The 18,506-nt window shown below is 41.8% G+C and overlaps 1 protein-coding gene across 1 annotated transcript in view; it reads right to left on the minus strand.

The window, feature by feature from the left end:
• The window catches only part of CEP126 (centrosomal protein 126), a 53,652-nt gene that overhangs the window by 13,347 nt on the left and 21,799 nt on the right, over positions 1-18,506 (minus strand). The window contains exon 7 of the mRNA XM_090053340.1: positions 7,306-9,388. Coding sequence (XP_089909466.1) covers positions 7,306-9,388 — 2,083 coding nt within the window. The remainder of the gene's footprint in view (positions 1-7,305; positions 9,389-18,506) is intronic.

The raw sequence follows: 18,506 nt of genomic DNA on the forward strand, positions 1-18,506 counted from the left end.
CCAGAAAAAGATAAAAAATTAATGATAGCTTGAAATGAGCTCTTAGGTGCCTCAAAATTAATTTGACTGGTAAGTAAGACATGCTGTGTCAGGTCTATCAAAAACTCACCGAATAAAGTTTCTGCCAGACTATTAGAAAAGATTATTAGAGAATTTTGGCTTTGATTCTTAAACTCTCTCCCTGATTCATCAAAACATTTCAGGAAGCATTTCACGTTGAGCATGAGATATCAGTGGGAATAATGCAAAGATTCAAAGTTGAGTATATATTTGAGTGATTTACTGAAAAGATCAGAGTTTTTAATAACCTGTAGGTTCAAACCTTTACAGCAATGATTCTCAACCAGGGTGCTATGGCACCCGCGGTGCCTTAAGATACTTTCAAGAATAATGAAAGGTACCATGTAATGTTAGTATTGTTAGGTGTGCAAACATGAGTCACAAGATAAAGTAGAGATTTTAAATACAAATTTACAGTGTTAAAAACATTCTGACTGGTGTGTTCTTCACCACAGAAGAATTTCTCTTCTTATTTTTTGGTACTCACAAATGAGTGAAAGCTAAGAGCTGGAATTTTCTGAGGACTGCTTTGAGTCTAATGATTCGTGCTTGAGACTAAACCTGTTGAGAACCACTGCCTTACAGAAAAAATATGATTTGGTTAGAAAACACAGAACTTGAAACCTAAACCTTGTTTAAAATATGGATAGAAGGACCTTTATATCTGCTCATTTTATTCAGTAAAATAAACTTTTTGCTCCTTTACTGTTCTCTTCATTTTGTTGTTTTATAATGTATATTCAGTTGTATGTTGTAACAGATCATATTTTTACTTTCTAAGTCACTTACAAACACTACTGAACATCAGGGCATTGGTGCAACAGCACAGGTCACTGAACAATTACTGTACTTACTTTTATACCACTTTTCCCCCCAAAATCAGCCCTCCAAAATTGGCACGTGTGTCTTAAGTGGGGAAGTTGATTTTTCTTTACTGGAACAGAACAGGGAATATGGAAGAAAAGAAGCAAACAGATACACTGCTAAAATAGTAGTGAAAATGCTGTCACTTGTTGCAAACAGCACAGGTAGAGTCTAGTGTTAATCTTCTCACAGCTGCTGGTGAGGCAGTAGCTTAGGGCTGAAAAGCCACTGATCTGGCTGAAGGTGAATGAGCTGCTGCATTCAGTCTGCAGTATCTTGATGAAGCTTGTGATGTGCAAACAACACTTCATTATTTACAGGAGCTTATATAAAAAAACTAGTAACAGTAAAAAAAACCCTCTTGCTGCTGACCCTGGAGGGGTCTGGGGTCTAGCCTTGCTGCAGTACTGCCACACCAGAAAGTTGCTGTCCTGCCTCATCCAGACTTTCCTGGGATACCACACTTTCTGGACAGCCTTTGTTACCAGGAGGACTTCCTCTCTGTCACATAGGTGGCCACTGTTCTGGAAAAATCTTTTCTTCTACATTCTACCTTCCAAAAACTGGGTGTGTGTCTTATTTGGAGGTACGTGGTACGTGAGAAAATACAGCATGAGTGCAGGGCTTTAAACACACATTATTTTTGTAATACTAAAAGTTTGAACATACATTAAAATTGCTGAAGAAAAACTTCCTGCACAAAGAAGTTGCTGTTTGTTTGTTGTGGACTTACAATTTTTATGGTAGACCAGCAATTATTTTAGTGTGACACAGAGCATGAACGTGAGGACAATTGCTTTTTGTTGTGCTGAAGCAGCTGATACGACACAACAAATGTAATGTGTGTCTAAGTCCCAGGATTCACTGTCTTGGAAGACACTGTGAGGCAAGGTCACTGTCTTTCTGTAAGACTGTACAATGTCTAGAAAATTCTGGGGGCTAGTATAATACATATGATAAGCCATATAGGAAAAAGTTGGATGTTTAAAATAAATGGTCTGACATAAAGGATACAAAAGTTTTTAAAGAACAGAAATTGAAGAAAGGCTAGTTTTGATTTTCAGCAGAAATGCAATGTTTTTATCCAGTACTATCGCACCTCCACTGGAGCATTGAAGCAAAATATTGGCACATGATGTGCAAAATGTGTTTTAAAAATTGCATTGCTTATTTGTATTAAGTCACAGAAAGGTTGGCTGCAGGGGAGGACCTGGTAGGGGAGCTGCAGTTTCGCAGTCACCTTGGGGACAGTGACCACCAATCAATCGAATTCACCACACGGTGTAGGGTGAGTAAGCTAACTAGTAGGGTAGAAGTGATGGACTTTAGGAAGGTTAACTTCAGTGTCCTTAGGAGTCTAGTCAATGATGCACTGCATGATAGGAGTATTGGTGAGATGGGAGTCCAGGAAGGGTGGTTGTTCCTAAAGGAAGTGATCCTTCGGGCACAGAGGAAGACTATCCCAGTATGAGGGAAAAGGGGGAAAGGAGCCAAAAAACTTTCTTGGCTAAACAGGGAAATCCAGGGGAGCCTAAGGGCAAAAAAGGGGCATACAGGCAGTGGAAGCAGGTGGATGCTACCAAGGAATAGTATACCTTCTTGGCCCACAATTGCAGGGAGGCAGTTAAAAAGGCCAAAGCAACTACAGAGCTGAGGCTGACAACACAAACTAAAGACAACAAAAAGGCTTTTCTTAGGTATGTAGGGAGTAAAAGGAAGGCAACAGGGCAGCATAGGACCCCTACTGAACAAGGAGTAATTAGTGACAGACAGCGGGGACAAGGCTGAGCTATTCAATGAGTTTTTTGCCTCAAGATAAGTCTCCTAATGGGTTATAGATGGACATCAGAGGGACACCAGCCCACCAACTGTTGACACTGACTTGGTGCAGTCACTTGGATGGACTGGACGTGTTCAAGTCAGCAAGCCCAGATGAGCAGCATCCCAGCGTACTGAAGGAATTGGCCAGTGTCATAGCAGAACCACTAACACAGCTGTCTGAGCACTCATGGCACTCAGGTCAGGTCCCAGAGGACTGGAAAAGGGCCAATGTGGTCCCTATTTTCAAGAAGGGGAAGAAGGAGGATCTGAGAAATTATAGGCCAGTTAATCTTACCTCCAACCTTGGAAAGGTCTTTGAAAAGATTATGAAGGATCATATTTGTGGGAGTCCAGCAGGAAAAATAATGCAGTAAGGAAATCATCATGGATTTGTAGCAGGTAGATCATGCCTGACCAATCTGGTTTTGTTTTATGAGAGGGTCACAAAATGCTTAGATGCAGGAACAGAGGTGGATGTTATTTTCTTGGACTTCAGCAAGGCCTTTGATACAGTATCTCATCCTATTCTCATAAATAAATTAAGAGGCTGTGACATAGATGTTTACACTGTCTGGTGGGTAGCAAATTGGCTTAGCAGTCGCACCCAGACAGTGGTAGTAGATGGGTTGGTATCTACCTGGAAGAATGTGGGCAGTGAAGTCCCACAAGGTTTGGTCCTTGGATCAGTACTCCTCAATATCTTCATCAGTGACTTGGATGTGGGTGTAAAGTGTACTTTGTCCAAGTTTGTGGACAATACTAAATTGTGGGGTGAAGTACTCCAGAAGGTAGCGAATGATTGCAGGCAGACCTGGACAGGTTAGAAAACTGGGCAGTACACAATAGGATGCAGTACAACAAGGACAAGTGCAGAGTGCTGCACCTAGGACACAAAAATATCCGGCACACCTACTGGCTGGGAAGTGACCCGCTCAGCAGCACAGAAACAGAAAGGGATCTTAGAGTCATAGTGGACTCCAAGATGAACACGAGTTGTCAGTGTGAAAAGTTAGCAAAGCTAACTGCACTTTATCATGCATCAGCAGATGCATGACAAATAGACCCAAGGAGGTGATACTTCCCCTCTATGCAGCATTGGTCAGACTGCAGTTGGAGTACTGCATCCAGTTTTGGGTGCTGCACTTCAAGAAGGATATTGATAGACTCGGGAGGGTCCAGAGGAGGGTCACTTGTATGGTTAGGGGCTTACAGGACAAGCCCTATGGGGAGAGACTGAGGGACCTGGACCTCTTCAGCCTCTGCAAGAGAAGGCTGAGAGGTGATCTTGTGGTTGGAGATGCTCTGGTCACCAGGGGGCCTCTTGGAGTAACAAGGAACAATGGTCACAAACTGAGAGAGAGCAGATTTAGGCTAGATATCAGGAAAAACTTCTTCATGGTAAGGGTGGCCAAAATTTGGAATGGGCTTCCAAGGGAGGTGGTGCTCTCCCCTACCTTGGGGGTCTTTATGAGAAGGCTGGATAGGCATCTGGCTGGGGTCATGTGACCCCAGCACTCTTTCCAGCCTAGGCAGGGGGTCGGACTCGGTGATCTGTTGAGGTCCCTTCTGACCCTAGCATCTATGGATCGATGAAATTCTACATAAGAAGTGGAGTGGTCTTATTTCCTGTGCCAAGCATATGGTACTCCTGCTTGTGCAGCCTCAAACTACATTTGCTTCCCTTGATAATACTGACTCATTGAATTTGCAATCCACCAGAACCTGCCAGACCCTACCAAGGATCTCATGCTGCTGTTCAGGTGTCACTGCTCTGTGCCTTAAGGGCTTATTATGTGGCTCCAACTACCCCTTACACCACACCCATACCTCACAGATGTTACTCTATGTCCCATGTAATAAGGGGCATCCCAGTGCCCCAGGTCCTCATGTCACATCTGTTAAATCTCTCACCTGGACACCCTGTCCCTCAGGCCTCTGTTTCTTTTACCATCCTTTGCTCACCTGTGCATCACAGTTCCTAAGGCCTGCTTTGAACTCTCTGGCCCTACTCCCAGCCCTTGGTCCCAACCCCTAGGACTCCGGCCTCTAGCTCTGTTCCTAGGCCTCTAGTACCGTTCCTGGGCTCTAGCTCTACTCTCAAGCCTCTGGCCCTGCTCCTAGGCTGGTTGAGACCACCCCCCCGCCTTGTTTCAATCCCTAAACCACTGGACCCTACCTCAGCTCTAAGACTACCATCTCTTAGCCCCTGAGAGCGCAGCAGCTCCCTGCCCGCTGCTTGCTCAGGAGCATCTTCTATGTCAGCAGCCAGGGCAAGACTGACCGGCCCAGGGCTCATCTCCTGGTTAAGCCTCAGCCCTTTCTGCCAGGTGCTCCCCTGGCTGCTGACTCAACTCCAGGGGCCTTCTCCCTTCCTAAAGTAACAGGCATGCTCAGTGTCTGTTATACTGCTCTACTAAGACGAACAGCACTAAGTTGATAAACATTTGTTCAGCTTACACCTTAAAGTTTGACAAGCAGTGTTTCCACAAGTAAACTGTGTGGTGCGCGCAGCCATACAGGCGTGCTCATGCTGCACTGCCAGGCGTGCCTGTGCTGCCGTGCAAGCCATATAGCTTAGAGGGAACACTGCTGACAAGGCCCCAATATGGCTCTTGCTTGCCCTGAAAAGTTCCTCATAAACTTGCTTCAGGTTTGTAAAGGAATGTGTAGCAGAATGAAGATCGGCACTGATTTAAGTGAGCTTTTTTCTGCTCTAATGGAGGAAAACAAGATATTCTTGGGTTGATTCTGTTTCCTCTATTTCAAGTTAGTGGAAAAAGCAGTTGGCAGCATTCTAGTTGGTATCATATTAAAAAGTCTGCACTTGTGGAACACTTCAGTTGTGCAAGGTTGTGAACAATATCGAAAGTCGCCCTTCCTCTGGTCTAGGCAGATAACTGTTTACTAGTTGTGCATGCTAAACATGTCTTGGCTACTTTGCAGTGGATGTATATGACTGTTAAATTAACTGAGCCCAAAGACCAAAGTTATGTTACAACTAGCCCCTTGCAAGAGTTATGTGCTATCTGCACTGTACTTTGGAGTACAGAACAACTCTGTGTGACTCATAAGTTGTGCTACCAGGGCAAGTGGCTGACAGGCTAAGGGATGAGAAAACAGTTTCCTACATCCTAAATGCAAAGCAGCCTTTGCCAGATTGCATAAGTGGGTGTGCAGGGAACAAGGCATCAATGTCTATGAAGGCAAAGGTTCATAAGACTGGTTCTTAATATTTTGTTTTATGGATTTAAAATCTAGACATTCTATGATGGTTTGCCCAACTAACCAATGCTGAAATGCTGTAACCAACTGACTTACAGACCTGAAGCATTGATAATGAGGGTGCAACTCTGTTGGGGTAGTCAGGTTGCATGCATGGGTAACTAATACATGCGTAACCAGCCTTTATGTATGTTGTATATCAGCAAAACCCAGACAGTTGAAAAAACATTTTGTGGACCTACTTGATATACAATAGATAAAGTTAGAAGTCCAATTCTTAAGAGATGAGAAAGCATTTTTTTTTAATTGGAGGGCACCTGAGCAATGTTCAGGACAGCCACAATATGTTAAGAGGCATGAAGTGGCTGTTTATACATAAAGGAGGGTTGCTGGTGTTATGAGCTCTGCCTCTGCGGAAAATTGAAAGCTCTATAACCAAAAAGAAGCTCAGCAAACAATGCTCAGTCTATACTGAACCACAGAATCACAGAAAAATTAGGGTTGGAAGGGGCCTCAGGAGGTCATCTAGTCCAATCCCCTGCTCAAAGCAGGACCAGCCCCAACTAGATTATCCCAGCCATACAGGATGAGGAAGAAGGGGAACCCAGGATTCTATTACTGCTGCATGGCACAGGACCTTATTTAACAGGGCAATGTTTTCATACAGAGTTGTACTAGGGAGCTGAGTGGCTGGGGTAGCAGTGACATGAGAGCAGCGACTTTGGCTCCCGGTGCCATTAGTGCGATAGCATGGCTGTGGTGACAGCTTTTGTTTCCATCCCTTAACCTGTGCCCAGGGCTGGTGCCAAAGCTGTCATGCCTTAGTTACACTATTGTAAACTTAGCCATCTTAGCAATAGCAAAAGTGTACAGTACTTTCACTTAAAAAATCCAATAGGCCTGTGATTCTGTCATGTGATCCTGTTAAACATTTCCCAGAGGGCAAACTCTTGCCAGTTGAAAGTAGCTAGCTTTATCTTTATCTTACCATTCAAAATTTGGTCATTTTACTATTAACTTGTCCTCTGTGTCCCTTCTTCTCCCACAATGGCTTGCTTAGTCCACCTGTCATGTCTGGTCATTAGTCAAGAACATAAATATTTTGGGAAAAGGGAATTTCTTTTGCTTAATGCTTGGAGAGTACATGGGACAGTGGCCTCTGATTAAGACCTTTAGATGTTCTTATAATACAAATAATAATAAGACAAGTAGAAACTCTGGCTGTTCGTCTGAACGGTTAATTATTTCATGTTTTAATTTTAAAAAATGCTCGCTATAACAACCCCACTATAATTTTTCAGACTTTCTACATTGGAAAATACCAAGAATGATTCTTACCAGCAGCAAATTGTTTTTGAGCTAGGGCACTACGCACTCCTTCGTACAGAAGATTTATTTCTTCGTCAGTTGGTGTACGATCCAGGCGTGGTCCATTTCCATAAATAGTTTTTGCCAAAGGTTCATATGTAGATACACTGGTGGAAGGTGTGGATATTGTCACATGACCACATGCAGTGCTCTTATTATTATCTGTGATACTTCTATTGCAATGCTGATCTGCTGGCAAAAAATGTTTTGCATTTAAATCATTATTTTTACTGATGGTTTGAAGTTTAGAAGAATTTACTGGTTGATACCCGCTCCTAGTCTCTGCTACATTTTGTCCAGTGGTGCAGTCTAGTAAAAGTTTAGGTGGTGGATGAGGTATCATGATTTTACCCTGAGCTCTTATAACTTTGTTAGCTTCACTAGCAGACTGTGCTCGGATTATAGTGCCCTTCCTATTTTTGGGTATAAAACTCGTTTGGGTTCTGGCAGATATTGGTCTTCTGATTATTTTTGTCTTGCCTTTACGCAGGTTATCCTTTTGGATTTTAGAGTCATTACTATATAGAAGAGGGTTACTTTTTTCACCTTGCGATGCCATCCATGCCTGTTTAGCAAAATGGTACCTTGTATATCCTAAAGAATTCAGAAGTGTACAGTCTCTCTCCGAGCCTCCAGCAGTAGCAGATTTTGTGTATATCACAGTAGAATCCTGGTGATTTTCTAAACAAACAGGATTTGCAGTGCAAGAAGCAATACTTAAATTAGTGTTAGGAGCATTGATTTTAGTTTGAACATGAGATGGTTGCAGATGAGCCTGAGATACTTCACTAGGATTCCTTTCAGAACATTTTTCATCACCTTCTACTACTGTTTTGTCATTTTCATCAAACCATCGCAGTTTCTTATTGGTCTTTTGATCCTCTGCATTTTTCTCTTTTATTTTTACTAATTCCAAACTGTCTCTGATACAAGATATGGTTTGATTCCCAAAGCTGAACTTTGGTTTCATAACTACCGATTTAAAAAAATTATTTTCATATTTAGATTCCTTTTTTAAAATACTTTTGAGCAGTTTTACCCCATATCCCTCCCGAACATTCTTTCTCAGGTTTTTATGTTGATTAGGCAAGTCAGAATTAAACCCTGCATCAGACAAATGTGGCATGGCTTTGGCTGTATTTCCATTTTCTTCTTTATCCTCTTCTTGATCAATGTTGCATAAAATTGATGTATTAAATGCATCTTGAAATAAAGATAATCCTTGATTATTATCATTAAAATATTTAGTAGGTTTTTCTTTCTTTTCTATCAAGTTGTCCAGATTATCAGTACATGGACTTGTGTTTGTATTTTTTTCCTTTCGTATGATATCAGCTGAGAAACTACTGTTGTGACTACCAGTGGAGTTCCATTGTTTTGGAGGTAAAATTACAGGTGTTGCCATAGGATGACTGGAAGTTTGTACTAGTGTAGTTGTTCTAGGTTGCATTATTTCAGAAGTCTGCCCTTGTTCTGAATCCTGAATTCTTTCTTTTTGAGAAGGATCAGAGGTAGTCCACGCTTTGCTTGGTTTGAATACATGGTTGTCAGTGGTCATCAAGCTCTCTTTGCTAACTATTCGAAAAGATGAACTGTTTTTTTCTCTCTCTTTATTTTGCCTGAAAGTACACAGATTTTTTACAGAGGTTACTTGCTTATCAGAAGCACATATTTCTATCATTCTTTGTTCAAATTTGATAGGAACAGATGATTCCTGCTTTGGATTATTTCCATGTACAGTGGGAATCAGGACATTACGTTTAGGTAAATCATCATGAAAAGATGTGTATATGTGGCCACTCTGCATATCTAAATTCCTGAGCCAATTATTTACATGTTGGTTTTTAGAAGGAGTCAGTTCAGCTGCCTCAGGAAAAGATTTATTCGTAGGTTCTGATTTCTGGGAATTGTAGGGTATAGAGTCATACTGTTTAGTCAAAGAAGACAATTCACTTGGTGTCATATTACTTTCATTTTGTTCTCCAGCCTCAAGACTGTCCAGGCTTGATAAGCTTTCAGAATTGGTTATTTGGTTGACTTCTTGATGAGAATTCTGAAACAAATAAGAAAAATTAGACCAGTTACATTCGTAATACACATTTTTCATTATTTAATACAGCTTTGTTCTTTTCAATTTGTTAGATAACAGATTAAAAATCTGATAGAGTAAACCACTTGCTGAAGAGTCCCGAAGAAAGGTATTTTCTGTCTTGTGGTTAAAATAACCTTACACAATACATCCAAAATTTTCTTAGTCAACTGATACTTACTTAAAAGCAATATCACTTCTAATCCTCTCTGGTTTTTAAAAAATCTGCTGATTCAGCTAACTGAAGTATAAACAAAGTATAACAGTAAAACACAGTTAGCAACTTTTATTTTACCCTACAATTTTTGTAAGATACATTTGTACTAGGGGTGTGAAAATGGGCTATATTCAATTTGGATTTGGTCCAAATCGGGGACAATGATTCAATTCATTGATTTGGATCACTGTCCCGATTTGATTCGACCAAATCTGAACCTGAAGATTTGATGCTGATTCAGAGAATCACCAATTCGGCCATAAACACAGCTGTAAATGTTTTTTCTACATACTTCAAGGTACCATGTGTGGCTTGTGAACATTGTGATGATGGGGCAGACGGAGCATCCCACAGGACTGTGTTGAGCCCTCCCCACTCTCTCCCAGCTAAGTGATTGGCCATGGGGGGACCCCAGGTGCTCTACCAGACCCAGGAGGCACCAGTTGCCCACATAATCCCCAGCAGACCTGGAAGTGGACTGGAAGTGCTTCTGGTCCACTTCTAGGTCCTCTGCTGAGCATGCTGGGGATCCCTCCGCGCTTCCATGGCATGCTCCATCTGCCCCAGCATCTCGGCATTCACGAACCACTTGGTGCCTTGAGCTATGTAGAAAAAAACATTTAAAGCTGTGCCTATGTCTGAATCATCGAATCTCTCTGAATCGATTTGGCGGGTTCCGATTCCATTTGGAGAGATTAAAGGGTCTCCTCATTCAATTTGGATCCAGAGATTTGGCCACCGAATCAGGCTGAATCTCCACCAGACTGAATCAGCGACCAAAGCTTTGCACAGCCTTACTTTGTACCCCTGCTGCACTATCAGAATAGCCTAAAAGATGATAGAGTGAGGCAATGAATCTGCTCAAATTGGAATATATTCACAATAGTGGATTGAGCATCCTTATTCTTAAACCAGGGCTATAAGTGGTTAGGAATCATCCATCTCTATAGGTTTTTATATGATATTCTGCAAGACACTATCCAGACAGCAACATGTTTAGTCCTTCAATACCAAGGTACTCCATGTATATCTTCCACACCAGTATTGTCTCAGCCTGAACATATATAATCTGTGGTATTTCTTGCAGTTATCACAGAAAGTAAAATATCTACAAGCACAAAATAGTAGAGAAAAAAATCATATACATTCTTTCCACAACCTACCTCTTCCACTTTCTCTTTCTGGATTATAATAAGCCCCCCTCTCCACACTGAAGAATGATTTTAGAATCTAAGTTCAAGTAAAACATAATGAAAAACTAACAGAGGTTAATGAAAGAGGACGAATGCCAGCACCATCATCTTCTTTGGCTTATTACTTTAACAGAAATAATTGCAAATTGCAAAAAGAGCTAAGTGAGGAAAAAATATTGCTCTTTTGGCAATTATATTGAGAGCTGAATTTATAAAGGCTTGACCATAAATAAACATATCTTTTTACACCAGAATGCTATTTATTTTAAGATTTATACAGTAATATGATTGTTAAACAGATTGTTTACAGATTTTAACGCTATTCAAAGAGTTTTAATTATAAAATAAAGAACATAGTGAATCCTTGGTGGATATTTATAAAATAATCTTGAAAGATTTCTTGTGAATGAATTAAATCATATCTTGCAATGAGTGTATGTTGATATAGATTTCATTATAGTTATGATCAGAGATAAAGAAACCAAATACAAGAACAAAGAACCAAGTGTAGGTAAGATCCCTTTAGGGAACATTCTAAAACTAAGGCAATGAAAGCTGGTGTCTTTCTAGTAAAACAAAATATATAGAGCTTTGTTAGTTACTTATTAAATGTTTACCTTTAGCCAGATTATATTTTACCCTCTGTTTGAACTCTGCAGCTAAAGAAAGAAGAAAAAGTATTGCTCTCTAGAAATCTCTGCCTCAGACCAAAACTTGAAACTATCTCTGGTGTTTTCAGGTAGAACACATGGAACACAAAAACAAGAAAGGTATGTTTCTAAAATGATCAAATTACAGTGAAACCTTTTGTAGAGAGGATTTAAGCTTGGTTTATTGTCTTCTGGCTTACATCGGTATAACTACTTTTAGTAATGAGGTGTTTTCCCACAAGTCTACTGAAAAACTAAAAATAACATTTGCTTTATTCTTGATGAATGAATACTTTTCTCCTGCCTTGTAGAATAATCCTTTGCAGAAATTCTCAATGGAATAGATAATTGAGCTAAAAGAAACTGTCTTGACTTGCACGCATTTTACAAATGTACTTGTTTCAGTCTTAAAAAAGCATTATGAAAATGTATCATCCCAACCACAACTTTTATTTGTCCATCATACCTATCAAATATTATTCATTGAAGAAAAAATACATCTGCAGAGATGATACATATTATAATTTTGCTTTCCAAATTTCTCTTATAATCAAAAGAATTCTTACTTTTCTTTTCAAAAGAGAAAAAGATACTATTTACATAGCACCAAAGATGCATTTAACAAGAATTGTCCCTCTCTGATTGTTCCTGTTCAGTCATGTCTCATTACCTGACACAATGCACATTAAATAGAGATTAAAAAGGAAAGATTGGTTAGCTAGTTTCCTTGGTTCCTCTACCAAAGCTAGTGGCAGAACTGTAATGCTACCCAGTATATCCACAGATAGAGGAATGACCATCTGGGAAGGTTAGCTGCAAAATAAGCAGGGGTAACTGATGAACAGGGATCTGGGTTTTCCGTTTCCTATGGAAAAACAGAGAAAACCATGGATTTCCTGCTTTTATTAGAGAAAATGCAGTTTTTCTCTTTCAGCAGAGAAACCTGTAAATTTCCCCTTTTTGCAAAGAGCTCTGCAGGCTGGCAGAGTTAAAGCCTGCAAGAGCTGTTTGCAAAAAGGGCAGGAAAGCCCCAACCCTGCCTGGATGAGCAGGGGGAGGGGGAGGGAGAGTGGGGAAGGGCAGAGCCTGCAGCTTTCAGGTCAGGCTTACTTTCCTCCTGGAGCCTGTGAAGTGGTATGTGGGGCTTGCAGGGGGCTGGGGGGTTGAGAGGCAGGGCTGGGATGGAAGCTGGCTGGGGGCTAGGGAGCGGGGAGATGTTGAGGAACTGGACACTCTGGCCACAAGTGGGGAGGTGTTGGGGAAATGCATGGAGTGCCCAGCTGGCTCCACATCTCCCTGCTTGCAGCCAGAGTGCCCAGCTCTGGGCACATGAAACCAAAGAGGTTCTAGCAGACTCCGAGCCCACATCCTGTGCCCCCCCGCCTCCCTCCCCAAGTCTTGCACCCCCCACCCCAGCTAGGCAGCTTGTCCGAGCCCTAGCCCCAATCCCTCCCTCCCCCACATCCCTTCTTTTCCCCTTCCGCCCACAACAGACTTACCAGCTGGAGGCATAGTGAGGACTGCTGCCTGTTTACTCTATGGCCGAATCTCCGAAGCGGTGCTGAATCTTCGGATCTGATTCAGCCAAATCGAATTAGGACAGTGATTTGAATCTCCAAATCGAATTACTGTTCCTCTGAATCAGCCGAGTCTGAATCCAAAGCGAATACTTGCCACTTTGTACAGGCCTATTGTTTAGCACTTGAACAAGGACAGTAGTGCGATTCGGCAACTGGAACTTAGCAGCCCTCTTTAGGATCTGCTCTGATCACCCTGCATGGGGAGGAAGTTAGAAAAGGTGCATGTGCCTGAGTTGCACTAGAGTCTGTTGATCCAAGATTGGCTTTGTCTACACAGACATTGGGCAAGTGGTTCAAATTCTGTGCATGGTCTGTACTCGGTGTGATGGCATGCCAAGCTGAAAGTAGAATGCCATTTTCTGCCCCTGTCTGTCAGCTGTTATAATAGCTCCTGTTTATACCTCTTCATTCCTAGTTCATAGCCTTCCAGTATCCCTTCAAGATGACAGCTTGTATGTGCATAGAGTTTTTCTTGATATTTCGCCCAGCCTGTCTCTGCTTCTTTCAGACTTGAGGAAGGACACCTGATGCCTGACAGGTTGTTTAACAGCTCTCCTGGTTATAAGGTTGATCCAATAAAAGATATCACAAAAAAGCCTTGCCTCTCAACATTTAGTGAACTATTATGGCTACAATCACACTCTTGCTGTTTTTATTTTGATCAGGATAAATTGGGTTGGGGCACAGATTTTTTGGCCCATCTTTTCTAGGGCCTTCCTCCAGAGAGGCAAGCAGGCAACCCCAGAATAGAGCAGCTTCGATGCCTTAGTAGCTATCTCAGGTTTCGTATGGCCTTTATGGAGTCCCTCAACCATCACACAAAGACCTTCAATGCATATGCCTAGGCAAAAGTATGGAGGAGTGGAGGCTGTCCTAGACCTACGACCCCTCCTTTAGACCACTGAGTCCAAAGGCCAGATTGAGTCTAGATGTTCAGTGACTTAGTGGTTGTAGCTTCTGCCAGAGAGCAACAGCTAGGAAGTGCTTCTAACTACTTAATGGCTCAGCGAGGGTGTGTTCCTGTCAGGGTGATGTCCCCTAGGCCCTACTCCAACTAAGGAGTACCCACAAGGCATGGGGACAAGGGTTTTGAGGTGCCCTATACTCACCTTAGTCTGGGAGGTTGCAACATTGTGATATTTTATAGGAGCTACCCCGCCATTAGTAGCTCTACCATGTTGCCACCAGACCCTGCAGTCAGATAAATTTTCTGGTCAAACCCAGTACCAACCAGACCTCTATAATACTAATTATATCAGCAATGGGAGCAATACAAAATTAAGGATTTTATAAAAGTAACCCGCATGAGGTAAGCACTAATTCTGCAAGAGTCAATAGAATTTAGCTTCAAGTCACTTAAGTGCTTTTAAAATTGAAGCCCCAAACCTGGATGCTTTTCCAGCAGCCACAAAGAGCATTCTGGGATTGTTCAGGGACTTGAGATGCTTTGCTAGAACCTAGGAATTCATCTGCCAGATATTACTTAACAGTATATCTTTTATACTGTCACAGCTAATAGTCTTTGTGGACTATTGTATTTACTCATGATGGTAAATTAAAGCATAGGGAACAAAATGCAAAGATCATAAGCAGTGCCCCAGAATAATTTAAATCTCATTTGAAAGGTTCATATGTACAATGTTTCTAGACTCTGGTCTGATAGAAATCTAAGGTTTGGAACTAAACATCTCAAACCAGCTGCTGATCAATACGGATCACTATAATAACATTTGTTTTTTTCAATTAAAAAAATTAGGAAACTATTTAAAGGAATATGTCAAAAAATAAGGTTTCAAAGTCAAGTACTCAAAAGTTAGGGCATACCCCCAAAGCTGTCTTTGCATATACATCATGATATAGTCTTTAGTTACATGTTTTATTACACGATTGTACAAGACCCATTTCATACAGTTCATAATGTCTACTGTACTGAAAAGCTGAATAAACTGTGTGGTGAATGAGGCTGTTATATGTGTGACCCATGCTTCATGTATGAAAGTGGGAAGATTTGCGTTGCGTGTAATAGGAATAGCAGGAAAGTCAGAATGGATGCCTGGCTATAGAGAAGGAGATTCTATTTCTGTGAGAATCTGATGAATCTATATACAACTTATTAATTTTTGTTGATGTTATGAAATTGCTGTATTAGGAATGCCTCAGTGTCTGTGGAATCCACCATTTGCTATTACCGCTGTGGCATGTACCTCCTGGATCAGGAGACTGGTTGCTTGTAAAATCAGAATGGTGTCCATTCAAATAGGAACTCCTGGATATTATGGGCATAACAACATCACTTTACACTGGTGTTCTGAAGAAAAAATCGTTAATGCTTGTAAAGAGCTAAGACCTAGAACCTTAAAAAGTATTTAGGTACTCAGCTCCCACTGAAATATAAATGAATTAGATACCCAACTAAGAGTCAGGAACCCAAGGAGCTTTGAGAATATGGGGCTATAATACTATGATACCAACATGACAGGGAAGTCCATAAAGACATTAATTATTTGTTTTTAATGCAAGGTTTGGTGCTAATAGAGAGGGCACACTGAATGAGGATGAAAAGACAGTGAACAGCTTCTTGGTGCGCAACTTTTACCCTACACACTGATTGAGATGTGGCGGGGTGGGGTGGAAAGGGGCATGTGGAAAAAATAGTAGTTAACCAGATCATTAGACTGTATATTAATGAATAAATACAAAGGATGCCAAACCTTCCATTGAGAAACCTTAATTCTGAATGGTGTTCACTTTGCACTGTTTGACATTTAACATATTTTTGTGTCATTTGTATGAAAAATTCTACAAATGCTAATTTACTTTACTTATTCATAAAGATTTAACATATTGATCTGCATTGTAAATTTTTGTGGACTATATCTTGGCCTCAACCCTTCATTATGATCTGCTGAAGTGGCACCCTGAATTTATGCAGGATATTATTGAAATCTTGGTCCATTACCAAATCTTCATATGAAGCTAAAAATAGCATTCCATTAAGCAAGAAAGTGCAGGTGCTTGGAATAGGGGTGCATTGATAAAGGTTTTCTTAGCTGATACCAATACCCGATTATTCACCAGGCACATTGGCCAATACTGATCTAAGAACTGATTTACAGAAGCACAGCCAGTCAGCATGGATAGCAGCTCCCTGCAGGTAAGCCTGTGGAGGGGAAGGGGTGTGGGGCAGGAAAGGGACATGGTGGGGGTAGATCAAGGTCCCCACTGTGAGGGAGAGAATGGGGCAGAGGCTGGGGGCACTGCCCAGCCAGGGCAGTGAGTGGGACCCTGAGGCCAGGGTGGGGAATGGGATAGAACCGTGGACGGCTCGTCCAGGCAATCAGCATCCCCGCACTTAAAAATGGTGGCGGGTGCACTTGAACTGAAGCTTGGCAAGTGAGCTTTAGTTCAAGTGCCCCCGCCACCATTTTAAAGTGTGGGGATGCTTTTAGGAGCTGAGCCGAACACAGCAAAGGTGGAGGGGGGCTGCCCACTAGGAGAACAGGGCTCTCCGTCCTGCTGCCTTTGACCCTGGGAGCCATGTGATGGCTGTGCACCCCCTGGCCACCCACCAGCAGGAGGCATAACTTGTTCCTCCCACCACTTCCGGATGGGCAGGGGATGCGTGGTCAGTGCATGGCTCCTGAGGCAAAGGCAGGAGGGCAGAGAGCCCCAAGCCCATGTTGGGCAGCATCTGCCCTGTGCACAAATCCAGGGGGCCACCCCATGCCTCCCCCAGGGGTCTGTGCAGTGGCATGGAGCCGCCCCTCCTCTCACACCCCTGCACCTCCCGAACGAGCTGCCCGTGGCTTTGTCCTGCTCTGACCCCAGGGTCCCATTCACCGCTCTCAACTCCAACCCCTATCCCACTCCCTCCCTGACTGTGGGGACCTCAATCTGCCCCCTCCATGCCCCTTCCCTTCCCCATACTCTTTCCTCTCCATAGACTTGTCTGCGGGGTGCTGCTTTCTACAGTGCCCAGCTGTGCACCTCCACGTAGTGTCCAGGGGCTTGACCAGAAGGCGTATTATATTCATTGGTGACACTATTGGCTACACTGACCAAAAAAAGCTGACAGCCAATAACGTTAATTTTCTTTTTATTGGTGCTGATCCGATATGGCACCGATATATCAGTGCACCTCTAGCTTAAAATGAATCAATTCACTTGCATGAGAATACCAAAATAACTTGTTTGGACAAAGTCAGTTAAGTTGGCAGCTATATTCAAATTTAATTAATAAGGTTTATAGCAAGTATGAATTCAATTTAATAATTCCAATGGATGAGATTGATGCTAATTTTTAAGCATTTATGTCCATGTTTATCAATTTGAATTTTCAGGATTGTACAAAGTGAGGGGTGCAGTCAATTTATCAATGACAGTAGGATATTAAGAGCTTTAAAAAAAATCACGTCAAAATATTTAAAAAGTACATATCTGTAAAGCAATAAATCATACCTGCTTTAAAACACTGTTTTCATTTGGTAGTAAATTAATAAAAAATTAAAAATAAATTTAAAAATATCTTGGACCTTTTGTTCCAGTTACTGGAATGCCTAATTTGCTAGAGTAGACTAATCCAGATTTTGCCTGTAGCTCTCTGGTCTACTTTGTCACTTCCTCTTCCTTTGTTCCTAGTCCCTTGGGGTTTCTGGGAGTTGAAGTCCAAAGTACAGTAAGCACAGTTCTGTAACACTGCTCTCATTACACACTCCATCAGCCATTATTTTTCTTACTTTCTCTTTCCATAAATCTCGATTATTAACGATAGGACATACTTTTTTTTGTTGGTCTGTGAGTGTGAGGCGAAATCAATGTTTATTAACATTTACCAATAAAAAATGAATCCTGTGAAGTCCAATTATGATGTAAATAGCCTTTGGACCAGCAACTTCCTAAAAATGATGCTTCCTGTAAAAAGTGACATCCCTTTGATGAAGGCACTGACCCAGGAGAGTAGACTCTGCTTTCCAGTCGCTGTTACAATAAATCAGTATTTTGTACACACTAGGCACCTTCAAGAAAAGAGGTCCTATCCAGAATACCTAATACTTATACTTCTCTTAAATCCCTACTTCACGTCAGACAAAGCAGAGGTCTGAGTCCTGATTTCCCATGTACCAGGTGATCGTCTTGATTAAAGAGTACTGGGGAGAAGACTCCCAACTTCTCTTTTGTTTTGTGAATTGTACCTAAATTCCAGTGTGAAATTAGCTTTTTTCCAAATTTCATTTTGTTAAAAATTCCCCCAAATGAAATTAAATATTGTGTTTTAATTAGAAGACTGTCATGGATGGCCCCGCGAGCGGCCATGAGCTCACGGGCGCCCCCTTGCTGTGCCAATTAGGGTGATCTGGCACCCTCTACTCGCCTGCCACGTCTTTGCTGTTGAGGTTCAGAATGGGAGGCTGCCTACTTACACCTAACGACACCTTGCTGGTA

Source organism: Crocodylus siamensis, chromosome 1 (assembly GCF_052110815.1).
Source record: "Crocodylus siamensis isolate JL-2025a chromosome 1, ASM5211081v1, whole genome shotgun sequence".
NCBI classification, from domain to species: domain Eukaryota; kingdom Metazoa; phylum Chordata; order Crocodylia; family Crocodylidae; genus Crocodylus; species Crocodylus siamensis.